Below are 12,071 nucleotides of genomic sequence, written 5' to 3'. Positions count from 1 at the left end.
GCAATGCAATGCTCGCGTGACACAGGCAATTCTAAACCATGATCAGAAGACGAGCAGGCCGGCAACATTCTTTATGATATGGGGATTCTTCATCCAAGTGGGTTGGTATGCTTGACATGTTAAGCAAATCATGCGCATATAAACCTCTGCATCCAAGGGGTCTGGTGTCACAAACTCTCAGTTTCCTTGCGGAACGAGACACGCACCACGGCAATGGCATCTGCATCGTAACACGATGGCCCGTCCCAATGGATTTCTGACATTTGACCCTGCATCTATGACATTTCTACAGAGGAAAATCTTCTTGGGTAGCCATGTTATTCCATCAACATTTTGGCCACTGTTATCAAACATTACCAAAAATACAAGCTTGCGCGTCCAAGTGATAAAAAATCTTTGTTAGATCAGATCCATAATGGAGACCTCAGAGCGGTGTCGATGTACAAGTAGCCCGCGTGCCCGCCCACTCGCCTAGCCATTTGTGCTGATTTAGTGCCTCACGGCCTGAAACGAAGCGCACAATTGGGGAATGGCCTCAGCTTGACAAGGGCTAGGAGAGCCTAATCCGCGACGAGCGGCTGGGGGCTCGTTTAGTGGAAGCGGTATGATGCGCGGGACGGGTTCCAGGCGCCAATTGAAGCTCCTTGATCTGCCTCTTTCGTCATGCTCGTTGTCGATTAACGAGAGGAGCTGGTCGATCTCCAGTATCACATCCATCCAGCGTGCCCGTTCAGAAGTCCACTACTCACCATGTTCGGTCGACGACCATTCATCGACCCAATGATGGCCCCAAGCAGTAAGCTCTCGATGGCGTCCAAAGAACCTAGTACTCGAGGCTGCTGGCCGCCATGCCACGTCGACGGTCAAAAGTTGCCCTTACCTTATCTACCACTTCTCGGACTTTTCTGACATGTCCACCTGGGCGAACTGTTACTCGTATTCTCGAGAAACTTGTTCCCTCGAGCTGAGTCGTTCTTGCATTGCGCACTCGTCCTTTGCCATTCTGCCTTTTGATTTGGTTTGAACAGACTGGGGCAATTGCGTAGCTTTGCGTCGCAGCGTCCTACTCGTTGACTTCTTTCCTACCTACCTATTGCAAAGGCGCGCTTACCTCCTTCCCTCTAACTGTGCAACAACGACAACAAGGGCAGGAGCCTCCCACCATGGATAATATCCGTGCCCGGTCCGGTTTTCTTCCTGGCCTCTTTGGTCACAGAAGAGGCAAAATCAGAACAGCAGAGAATAGTACTGGAGTAACACCTGACGGCGAAGACGAAAAGATGCAAGGCCCAAGAGCTCATCCTTTCTTCAAGAGGATTCCCAATGGCCCTCGGAACCACTTCGTCGCCATGGCTGGCGAGTTCGTCGGCACATTCCTCTTCTTGTACGTTCATCTGTCCCACAAACATCAAGCATCAATCCGCTGACAGGCATCTTTCACAGGTTCTTCGCATTTGCAGGCACTCAAGTAGCCAATACCCCTCAGACCGCTACTGGTAGCACCAGTACCACTCTGCCTCAAGGCCCGAATCCTGCACAACTCCTCTACATAAGCCTCTGCTTTGGTTTCTCTCTTGCTGTCAATGCTTGGATCTTCTACAGAATCTCTGGTGGTCTCTTCAATCCGGCTGTGAGTTGATCGAAGACCTGCAATGGCAATATCGCTGATCCCACCCAGGTGACTCTGGGTCTTTGTCTGATCGGTGCCGTTCCATTCTTCCGCGGCTTTCTTGTGTTCATTGCACAAATGCTCGGAGCTATGGCATCTGCTGGTGTCGTCAAGACTCTGTTCCCTGGCCCTCTTGCTGTCACGACTTCTCTTAGTGGGGGAACCAACAAGGCGCAGGGATTGTTCATCGAGATGTTTCTCACGGCGCAGCTTGTGTTCACAATCTTCGTAAATGATTCCCTCTCCAGAAGCTGTGCCGTTCGAGCACGAGTTCCATGTTCTGTTCCTGTCTACGCCGGTACATTTTCCTGACAGTTTACAGATGCTAGCGGCCGAAAAGCACAAGGGCACCTTCCTCGCTCCAGTCGGTATTGGACTGTCTCTGTTCATCGCCGAATTAGCTGGTATGTTTCATTCACGTGCAACCTTCGAGTCTCTGAACTGACTGTTCCAGGCGTCTACTATACTGGCGGCTCTTTGAATCCTGCTCGAAGCTTCGGTCCTTGCGTTGCCAACCACTCCTTTCCTTCCGAACACTGGATCTACTGGCTCGGACCTCTTCTGGGAGCGTTGCTTGCTGCAGGCTTCTTCTGGTTTATCAAGAGCTGTGAATACCAAACCGCCAATCCTGGGCAGGACTTCGATGACCTCGAAGCTACAGCCTACAACCCGGAAATGGACATCACTCGACCGGTCGTTAGTCCCACCGCGGTGATCGAGCCTGTGTCATCCCGCGACGGTGTGCCGAGAACTTCGAAGGACGATAGATCCGCCTCGCTACTACCACAGCATCGTGTCATGTCGTCTCAAGATACTGAGCCAGACACCAATGGTTCGGCTGCAGCTCACCACAGAACGACTCTTGGTTGAAAAAGTCAACATGAAAGTCCACTGGAAACACGGCAACCTGAGAATGTTTGGGTGCTGTCGAATCTGTCATTTATTCTGTCAAATCGATCTGGTTTTTACGGATACCCCAATGCTGCTATTGCTCGTCGCGTTCCAGCAAGTTTGCCGAGCGTTCGTTTGAGACAGAGTGAAAAATGCATAATGGAACATTGAGTTGCTCTCGAACTGTGAGCTGTATGGAAGCGCAAAAGTCAGGGGTGATAACCTCTTTTGAAGGCATGGGCACACGAGAATAGCAGATTTAATCATTCACACGGTATACAGAAGTGTGAGCACAATACATCGTATTCCATAAACCATTTATTCCACCTAATGCTCGTAGCTTCACTCGGAGTGTCTACGCAAGCATAGCAATCGCATGCCATTGCCAATTCTTTAGGCTTATCGTGGTTATTGATATAGGCTGTAAGCTTGTAGGCTCTAACCTTGAAGCTGACCAGACCGTCATCCTGCGTTTTTGAGCCCACCTCGCAAAATTCCTCTTGTCATCGCTAAGAGGAAGTCTACCGAGCTAGATGACAGCAGGCGGGTGGCCATAGCATTTCATAATGCATCCAATGCCTCCGCCTCGCATTCAGCCAGTGCTTCCTGCAGCTTCCATTGCAAGAGCAAATCACAGTCCAGGGTCCAGCTAGAGCAGAGCACACTGGCGTTCATGGATTCCTCGACAGGCGTGCTGCTGTGAAATACACATTGTGATGCGATCTTCAATTCGACAACTCAATCAAGAATGTATCTCGGCCTTCGTAGCCGCTGACACAGGCAGCTGCATCGCATCGTCGGCTTATATGGAAATTCTAGGTTCCAGAGCTGTTGCCGTTTCTTTTCTCCCTTGTGATCTGCAGGTAGTAGGTAGAGCCAGGCAGCTTGGCTGCCAGTTCGTGGACGAATGGCCCACTGTCTCAAGTAGACTTCTTGCGGGAAGACAGGTCTTGTAATGCCATTCATGGCACGCTTTTCGAAAAGGAGCCGAGAAAGTCAGGGCCCGGGCTGGAATCTCATATGAGATAGCAGAGCCATCCATTCAGGATCCGTATTTACTATGAATTCTCTGAATCTGCTCTTGCACATTAGTCGGCTGCTGTCCTTGTCCTTGGCCTTGCTGGCCTGGCGCACCAAATCCCGCTCCACCGTCCAGTTTGATGCGCTTCCTTCGCTCTTCTTCTTCTTGCTCACCGAGCACTCTAGCCGCGGCCTCAGCGACTGGATCAGCTCCTGTAGCAGCAGCGCCCGGCCCATCGGTCCTTGCGCGCAACCGCTTGAGGTTTGCAGCAACATCGGTGCCGCCAAGATTTGTCGTGGAAAAGCGCGCGGTGGCTTTGGCTTGCTGTTCTTTCCACCGTGGGTCGAGCAGTTCGATACGTAAATGTGCATCGAGTTCCGAGACGGGGATCTGTTGGCCGCAGTTCGGACATAGGGCAGTGGCGGCACGGGAGGTCGCGGCGCGCTGTTGAGCGCGCGGGATGTAGTCTTGTTTTATGCGCATGGGGGGCTGGCCAGGGATCGGAGCAGGAGAAGCTGTAGGTTGTGGCGAGGGAATCGCTGGAGGGGCGGGAGAGTATAGCGCCGGTATTTGTGCTGTTGCAAAGGGAACTGGAGATGGTTGAGGTGGGACGGGTGATGGCGTGTATGTTGGCATCGATACTTCAGACGGAGCGGGTGCCGGATAGCCATTCTGAGGATGCGCTTGCTGGGCGTAGGGATCGGCGTACCCTCCGTAAGCGTAGTCCATATCGGATGTAGGCATGGCTTCTTCGATACGCATGTCCGGCCTGGCGAGGCTCATCATGGCTTTTTGCTCGAGACTGGCGGACTGCAAGTCGTTTAGCGTTGTCGGCGGCGGAAGGTCGGCCTGGTCGTCTGCCTCGGTGAACAAAACAGTCTCGACGACGACGAAGTCATGCCAATCGATCTGGGCGTATGCGAGCCGCTCTGCCTCCTCGGCTTCTTCCTTCTTTTGTTTCTGCGTTTCTTGCCATTTGACGTACTCGGCGCGCTTCTTGGCCAGGTTCAACACGCGGAAGCGGTCTTGGATGTTAGCCTGAAGAGCCTGAATGCGCACTTGCTCCACCTTTTGGCCCTCCGGCCCAGTCTGGAGAAGAATAGTGTATTGATCAACGAGGCGTTGGAAGAAATTGTAAAGGGAGTGCTGGGGCCTGAGGAAGTCGAATTGGAAGTTCCGCGCCTCGCGGGCGGCTAGGGCGGTCATCCAGCTCTTACCCTTGCGGGCGACATGAAGAGCGGTGAGTTTGACAACTTCGAGATCCGAGGCGGAAATGTTAGGCATGCGCGCGCTGAATTGGAATTCGGGAGGTGGTTCGGGGCCCTTGGGCTTTTCGCGGACCGGAGTCGCATCGCCAGTGCGGCCAGCTGAGACGGCGGTGCCGCGTCCTGAGCGTACTTCTGAGAGGCGCCATTGGTAGAAGGGAGCGTAGGCATCTTGAGGGTTGAGGAAGGAGAATTTCGAATTGGATTGTTCTTTGTCGCGGATGCGGTCTTCGAAGACGCTGCCGTTGCGGGCGACATAGCCTGCAGTCTTTTCGATGATGGCCCGAATGTCTTTGGGAGGGAGGACGACGCCTTCGGGAGGTCTGGAGACTGCTTCAGGGAGGTCTGGGACGGTGCCGTTGGAAGTCATGTTGGTTGTAGAATATCGTTCCTCCTCTTGGAGTACGGTAGCTGCCTCGAGCAGAGCTTCACTGCCCTATAGATTGATCGGACCAGTGCTATCGGCCAGATATTGCAACCACATGGATGAGGCCTTCGGGGACAGGCAAAAATGGGTGTGGTGAATAGCTGCGTTGCGGGCTGGCGAAATTGTAGAAATTGATGCTGTTGAGTTTGAAGTCTGTGGCACAAATGTGGCTAAGGGCGAACTGTGGCTAGAGTTCATAGTAGGGAAAAGCTTTCTTTAGTAGCAGCTAGAGCCTGGCACCCACCGAGTAGGTGTCGAATAACAGGGGTTTCGAGGCTAGTGTGGTTCACTAGTCGCGACGCGCATGTGGTGTGCTGCTTGTGTCACTTTTTTGACTGCGGAGTTAGTCAATCCAAGAACAACTTGTCCTGTCCGTCAATTGTCACTCCTGAACATTGAGTGTCCTTTTATTCAACCCTTCTCTCCTTTCGCTCTTCTTTTATTCCATGACTCTTCTACCCTCTTCTTGAGATGGTCTGCTGACCGGTTAATGACTTTCTTCCCTTCTTTGTCTGCCTTTGACCACGTTTCCCCTGTCTAGATTGGGGCCGGAATTCCACCACCTCTGACCTGCCATCAGCCTCATCCGCAATACCTGACAGACCTCCTGCCTTCCGTAAAGCTCCTCCCTCCGAGCTCCTCAACATGGCGTACAAGCCGCGAAAGAATGGGACTATTCAAAAGGGCCAGTCTCCTGCGCCCACAACAGCAGTGACACTAAAGAAGGAGAGCTTCGCATCAGAAGGAGTCACAGACAATGATGTCTTTCTCCTGCCCATGTCCGACTACCAGATCATGGGGCTTCTGACGCTACTGGCTGCAGTCGTCCGTTTGTTCCGCATCTATCAGCCAACAAGCGTGGTATTTGACGAGGTTCAGTAAGTCTGCATCTGAAAAGCATCGAGACATAAACTGATTAGATTGCCAGCTTCGGTGGTTTTGCGACCAAATACATCAAGGGCAAATTCTTTATGGACGTCCACCCTCCTCTCGCAAAACTTCTCATCACGCTCGCTGGTTGGGCTGCCGGTTTCAAGGGCGACTTTGATTTTAAGGACATTGGAAAAGACTATCTCGAACCCGGAGTTCCTTACGTCTCGATGCGCATGTTGCCAGCTATCCTCGGCGTCCTGACCATTCCTACTATGTTTTTAACCCTGAAGGCCGCCGGTTGCAAGACGATTACTGCTTCGTTAGGAGCCGCCCTGGTTATCTTTGAAAACGGCCTGGTTACACAGTCTCGACTAATTCTTCTCGACTCACCTCTCGTCATCTGCACTGCTTTCACCGCTTTGGCTTGGACCTGCTTCAGCAACCAACATGAACTCGGTCCTGAACGCGCATTTGATGCCAGTTGGTGGTTTTGGCTAGCGGCCACTGGTCTAGGGTTGGGTGCAACCGTCAGCGTCAAGTGGGTTGGTCTGTTCACCATTGCTTGGGTTGGCAGCTTGACCCTCCTCCAGCTGTGGGTGCTCCTCGGCGACAATGTGACTGTCACCCCAAGAAAATGGTTCAAACACTTCTTCGCCCGGGTCTTCTGCCTGATTGTCATCCCAATCGCTTTCTACGTCGGCATGTTTGGCATTCACTTCCTCTGTCTGGTCAACCCGGGCGATGGCGATGGGTTCATGTCGTCCGAATTCCAGGCAACCCTGAACAACAAGGGAATGGCCGATACCCCTGCAGATGTGGCATTTGGTAGCGAAGTCACCATCCGACATCACAACACTCAGGGTGGCTATCTCCATTCTCACCCTCACATGTACCCTACTGGCAGCAAGCAACAGCAGATCACGCTCTATCCTCATAAGGACGAGAACAACGTTTTCCTGCTTGAGAATCAGACCCAGCCGATCACCGCAGAAAACGTGACCATTCCTGGGCCTCGGGCATGGTCAAACTTGACCGAGGGTCCGCAATGGATCCATGATGGCGATATTATCAGACTCTATCACACCATAACGCACCGTCGCATTCACTCGCACGATGTCCGACCTCCGATCACAGAAGCCGATTGGCAAAATGAAGTGACTGCATATGGCTATGAGGGCTTTGAGGGCGATGCCAATGATCTCTTCCGGGTCGAGATCGTCAAATCCATGTCCGATGGGGAAGACGCAAAGCAGAGACTGAGAACCATCCAAAGCAAGTTCAAACTCGTCCACATCATGACCGGCTGTGTTCTTTTCTCCCACAAGGTCAAGTTGCCAGATTGGGGTTTCGAGCAACAGGAAGTTACCTGTGCTAAGGGCGGTACTCTTCCCAACAGTGTCTGGTATATCGAACAAAATTATCATCCGCAGCTGAACGAAACCGCTGAGAAGGTCAACTATAAGAACCCTGGTTTCCTAGGCAAATTCTGGGAACTCCAGAAGGTTATGTGGAAAACCAATGCCGGTCTGGTCGAGTCGCACGCCTGGGATTCAAGACCTGGCTCGTGGCCAATCTTGAGACGTGGTATCAACTTCTGGGGCAAAGACCATCGACAGATTTACCTTCTTGGAAACCCTGCCATTTGGTGGCCTTCGACATTGGCCATCTTGGCCTATGGCATATTCAAGGGCATTGCCGTTCTCCGTTGGCAACGAAGCTGCAACGACTATGCTAACGTCAACTTCAAACGATTCGACTACGAGATCGGTCAGACTGTTTTGGGTTGGGCATTCCACTACTTCCCCTTCTTCCTTATGGCGAGACAATTATTCCTACATCACTACTTTCCTGCCTTGTACTTCGCCATCATGGCCATGTGCCAGATCTTCGATTTTGCCGCCAACAGAATCTCCTCCCTTGGACTGAAGCGACATCCGGAGATAGGCCGCGCCGTGGCTGTTCTTTTTGTGGCTTTTGCCATTGGAGTTTTTGCTCTGTATGCTCCCTTGGCGTACGGTAATCAATGGACACAAGATCAATGCAAAGCGGTCAAATTGTTCGACACGTGGGATTTCGACTGCAACACTTTCCATACTGATGTAAGTGACTAACATTTCTGATATCACTCAATCCTAACAGAAGCCAGTACTCTAAATACTCCGAGTCCGCTCCCAGTCTCGGCGGCGCCACTCCCACCGTGCCATCAGCTCAAGTGCCTTCTGCACGGAAAGACGATCCCTCCGCTGTAACTCCGCAAGTCGGTGATCAAAATGTCATCGGCCATGAGGAGCGCGTCGAGTACCGCGACCAAGACGGTAATTTGCTCGACGAGGCACAAGTCCAGGCTCTCCTAGCGGATGGCAATGCTTCCTTCCAGACCAAGTACGAGACACGAACGAGATTGGTTGACGAGAACGGCAACGAGGTCAACCCGTCGAGCGTCGCGCCAGAACACCCAGATGTCGAGGGACAGAACCCGTCGACGAAGGGTGTACCAGAGGAGCAGGCCAATCAAAAGCCTGCGCAAGCGAAGGCCGGAGGGTCTGCGAAGAAGGACGAGGACGAAGGCAAGGCAAAGCCTGCTAGCGATGCGAGTGAGGCGACGGCCTGAGACGTTGATTGTCTTTCGAGAAGAGGTGATGAGTGACAGGAAGCGAGATGAGCTAAGGTAACGTGATCTTGAATGTAATACCAAAGGCAAAGAGAGAATACAAAAGTAATCTTCACCTGGAGTCAGCTTTCAGTGGCTTTCCGACTTGGTAGAGTTGCCTCCGTGACTCCGCCTTATCCCAATCAATGAAGGACTCTGGCGCTGTACATTTGTGCGCGACATCACGGTCTGGATTTCCAGGAACATTTTCACATGATCCAGAAGATTTGGATTGGGCCCCGTAGCAATATACTGAAGGTCCTCCAAGCCTTGGTTGTCATTGTTGTCATATATTGTGTCCTTGCTCAGGCGTGGCAGACTGGTACTGTATCGAAGAGAATGGAGTGAAAATGGGGAGCGGCCATGTCCGTCCTCCATCCTCCCTTTCCCTAACGCCCCTACCACTGCAACACTAGCCCCTAGACTTACTGGGCTCTAGTACTTCTTCCAGGCATGATAAGGCTAATAATGATTGGTATTGATACCTCGTAGCGGCTGGTGATCGCGGAGAAATGCCCGGCGGCAAGATCCCAACTCTATTTCTACCGAGGACTTTGTCGAGTCGTGTGTCATGATTCTTGCATCAGCCGCAGTAGTGGCCAGGGCATGGCTATCTTAGCGAGTCGACTGCCAGTAACCGGTGGTCGGTGTCCGATCAACCTCTTTTTGTTTGTTCAGTATTTGCAAGCGTCTGCTCTGTTCTGACTGTTGTCCGTGGCGCTGGCCTCGAAATTCATTGCTGAGGCGTTGCGACACTGTTGCTGACAGTGTAATCCCAGTCGACCTCTACGTCTTACCGGTTAACGGAACGGCATCCGTGGGTCCATGCGAGCGGAAGAAGACGAGTCGAGACTCAAGTCAACTCACACCACATTTACTCAACACTTCTTGAGCGTCTCGTTGCTGCTGAAAGAAGAGACATCAACCCACTTCTTCGATCGATTAGTGGAGAATAACCTTGCCGTCACTGTTACATCTCGAAACTGCGCATTCAGAACAGAAAGACGGTCAACAAAAACGGTCAAACCCCGTAGGCTGCTTAGGAATATATAAGGCAAAAGGCAGAACGAAGAGCACAACAGTGGTATAAGTGGCCAGAATGGGCGACGCAGGACCCCCAACGCCGCCGCCGGTGCTGGCGCAAGGTCACTCTGCGTTGAATACAGTTGAAGCACAAGATGCGCCGCCCTTGAGGGAGGTAAAAGTCCTTGTTACTGGCTTTGGGGTAGGTTTGTCGCTTTTTTTCTTCCTCCCACATCCTTTCTCGAGGTGCAGGTCAGCGTCAAGTAGATGGGTCGACCGCATGCTTCCGGAAGGACAGCCAGACGAAAGGTCATGAGACGCTTGTGGTCAACGACAGGAAAGAGTCACCGCTTCTTCTTAGGAGCAGCCCTGGGTGGATGATGGCATCTGTTCCTCAATTGGGCAATCTTGCATGACTGTCCGATGGCCGTCAAGCAATGAACCAGCCCGCTCACATCCCTACCTTATCGTGAATCCCTTTATCCTTGAGCGTTTCGCGAGGATCAGATACTAACACTGCCAACTAGCCCTTCAAGTCATTCCTAATCAACCCCTCCTGGCTTATTGCGTCAGCATTACCCGACGAACTTCCACCCCCAACCTCTTTTTCAGCGTCATATCCTTCAAAAGCGGCATATAAGGTCCGTCTGATCCTACACCCCTCTGCCATCCGCGTCTCCTACAGCACCGTCTCCGAGATCGTGCCCGAGCTCGTACGTCTCCACGATCCGGATTTTATCATGCACATCGGCATGGCGGGTGGTCGCGATTGTTACAGCTTGGAAACCCGCGCACATCGCGACGGATACAGGATAAAAGATGTGGACAATTGCGACGGGTATCTCTGTGGCGAGTGCAGATGGAAGAGAGAGGGAGTGCCGGATGTACTGTACACAGGGTGGGACGAGGGGGATGTCCTGCGTAGATGGGAGCAAGGGGTCGAGGAGAGTCTGCGAAGAAAGGGGTTTCTCGGCCCGGCTACGACGGCGGTCAGCAACGACGCAGGCGAGAAAAAAGAAGATGGGGCGGAGCAAGCGACCGGGACAGGGACGGGGTTTGTATGGGGTCGGCATGTCGACCCCAATGCCAACGCGAGCGTGACGGAACGAAGAGCCGAAGAGAACAGGAAGAAGGCGGCTGTGAAACTGTCGAGGGATGCGGGGCGGTTTCTGTGTGAGTATGCACTTTACGAGAGCTTGAGTCGCCGGTGGGTCGAGGCACAGAAGGTGGTGGAGGAGGGTCAACGGCAACGGCAAGACTTGAACCGAAGTGTACATCCTTGGCCGCAGGCAACTCTTGCCAGCGAGAGATTGGGGAAGGTCGCGTTCCTGCATGTCCCTGGATGGACTGGCGTCGAGGATATCAATCGTGGTGTCATGATTGCTGAGGAGGCGATTCGGGCGCTGGTGAGTAGTTGGGAGGATGGGTTTAGAAGGGATGGGAACGAGAGTGGGAGTGGGATGGTAGGGAAAGTCGGATTCACGGATCAGACTTCGGAAGGCAAAGGTGGTCAGTAGTCTTTACAGACGAAGGCAAAGCAGTTTCAGCATGGATTGAGTATATTCTCGTGTCGCTCAAGTTGGGAATGATGGGAAATCTGCCCAAGACGCAATGCCATGCGATGCATGATATGGGATTAGCCGATGTGAACACCGTGCTTCAGGCCTCTCCTGCCTCAAGTTTGATAATAAGCCAGTAGCTGGTCGTATCGAGCTGATTTGCTGTTGTGCGCGGATGAGAAAATATGTCCCTTTCTGGGTCTAGATACGAGAGAAAGTCACGATGGTCTTGAGCGAGGGGCCACTATCTATGCCAGATCGTGCGTAAAAACAATCATGATCCTCTCCTCTATCAGGACAATTGCCCTTTGCGCGTTTGGTCATGCCAGGATGGCAAACAATTGATGGAGTGAGATGCAGAGAGGTCATCAGGCCTGAGCATGTTTCGTGGAAGCGTCGGCCGCAAAGTTCGGGTCCATAGTCAGGCGCTTGTTTGATGTTGTCATAAGTAAACAACCATGGGGCGAGATCCAATACCACGGCCAGGCAAATGCTACTGCGGAGAAACGTCCAGACCATACCGGTCAAACATTGGTTCAGACATACTTCAAGGGAGGGTTGTTCCTGGGTTTGGTTGAAAGCCATTTTTCAAGACATGTCAAAGGGTCCAGCGGGACAGAAAGGCTGATCGATGGAACTTGACTCGGTTGGGATATTATTGACAGCAGATCGGTACTGATGTTGATGCTCGGA

The 12,071-nt window shown here is 52.4% G+C and overlaps 4 protein-coding genes across 4 annotated transcripts; 3 read left to right on the top strand and 1 right to left on the bottom strand.

Annotated features, from left to right (window-relative positions):
* Nucleotides 1-708: 708 nt before the first annotated feature.
* On the top strand, nucleotides 709-2,866 carry PV05_11822 (uncharacterized protein). The gene is made up of 5 exons (XM_013455342.1): nucleotides 709-1,384; nucleotides 1,444-1,630; nucleotides 1,679-1,897; nucleotides 1,992-2,073; nucleotides 2,124-2,866. The coding sequence occupies exons 1-5, from the start codon at nucleotides 1,164-1,166 to the stop codon at nucleotides 2,537-2,539; spliced, it is 1,125 nt and encodes a 374-aa protein (XP_013310796.1). The 5' UTR covers nucleotides 709-1,163; the 3' UTR covers nucleotides 2,540-2,866.
* On the bottom strand, nucleotides 2,815-5,442 carry PV05_11821 (uncharacterized protein). The gene has a single exon (XM_013455341.1). It carries the CDS (start codon nucleotides 5,214-5,216, stop codon nucleotides 3,603-3,605), a length of 1,614 nt encoding a protein of 537 aa, XP_013310795.1. The 5' UTR covers nucleotides 5,217-5,442; the 3' UTR covers nucleotides 2,815-3,602.
* A 205-nt stretch (nucleotides 5,443-5,647) lies between these two features.
* PV05_11820 (uncharacterized protein) lies at nucleotides 5,648-8,995 on the top strand. Its single transcript, XM_013455340.1, has 3 exons — nucleotides 5,648-6,151; nucleotides 6,202-8,245; nucleotides 8,293-8,995. Exons 1-3 carry the CDS (start codon nucleotides 5,919-5,921, stop codon nucleotides 8,755-8,757), a joined length of 2,742 nt encoding a protein of 913 aa, XP_013310794.1. The 5' UTR covers nucleotides 5,648-5,918; the 3' UTR covers nucleotides 8,758-8,995.
* Nucleotides 8,996-9,390: 395 nt separating this feature from the next.
* PV05_11819 (uncharacterized protein) lies at nucleotides 9,391-11,600 on the top strand. The gene is made up of 2 exons (XM_013455339.1): nucleotides 9,391-10,021; nucleotides 10,347-11,600. Exons 1-2 carry the CDS (start codon nucleotides 9,896-9,898, stop codon nucleotides 11,334-11,336), a joined length of 1,116 nt encoding a protein of 371 aa, XP_013310793.1. The 5' UTR covers nucleotides 9,391-9,895; the 3' UTR covers nucleotides 11,337-11,600.
* Nucleotides 11,601-12,071: the final 471 nt, after the last annotated feature.

This window comes from Exophiala xenobiotica (assembly GCF_000835505.1).
Source record: "Exophiala xenobiotica strain CBS 118157 unplaced genomic scaffold supercont1.7, whole genome shotgun sequence".
In the NCBI taxonomy this organism is placed as follows: Eukaryota; Fungi; Ascomycota; class Eurotiomycetes; order Chaetothyriales; family Herpotrichiellaceae; genus Exophiala; species Exophiala xenobiotica.
The sequence above is the reverse complement of the archived record's forward strand: the minus strand, read 5'-3'. Positions and strand labels throughout refer to the sequence as shown.

Coding starts and splice junctions, on each gene's coding strand:
- PV05_11822 (XM_013455342.1), top strand. CDS start 1,164: ATGGATAATATCCGTGCCCGGTCCGGTTTTCTTCCTGGCCTCTTTGGT. Junction 1,898..1,991: donor AGCTTGTGTTCACAATCTTC/GTAAATGATTCC, acceptor GACAGTTTACAG/ATGCTAGCGGCCGAAAAGCA. Junction 2,074..2,123: donor GTTCATCGCCGAATTAGCTG/GTATGTTTCATT, acceptor TGACTGTTCCAG/GCGTCTACTATACTGGCGGC.
- PV05_11819 (XM_013455339.1), top strand. CDS start 9,896: ATGGGCGACGCAGGACCCCCAACGCCGCCGCCGGTGCTGGCGCAAGGT. Junction 10,022..10,346: donor TCCTTGTTACTGGCTTTGGG/GTAGGTTTGTCG, acceptor ACTGCCAACTAG/CCCTTCAAGTCATTCCTAAT.
- PV05_11821 (XM_013455341.1), bottom strand. CDS start 5,216: ATGACTTCCAACGGCACCGTCCCAGACCTCCCTGAAGCAGTCTCCAGA.
- PV05_11820 (XM_013455340.1), top strand. CDS start 5,919: ATGGCGTACAAGCCGCGAAAGAATGGGACTATTCAAAAGGGCCAGTCT. Junction 6,152..6,201: donor GTGGTATTTGACGAGGTTCA/GTAAGTCTGCAT, acceptor TTAGATTGCCAG/CTTCGGTGGTTTTGCGACCA. Junction 8,246..8,292: donor GCAACACTTTCCATACTGAT/GTAAGTGACTAA, acceptor AACAGAAGCCAG/TACTCTAAATACTCCGAGTC.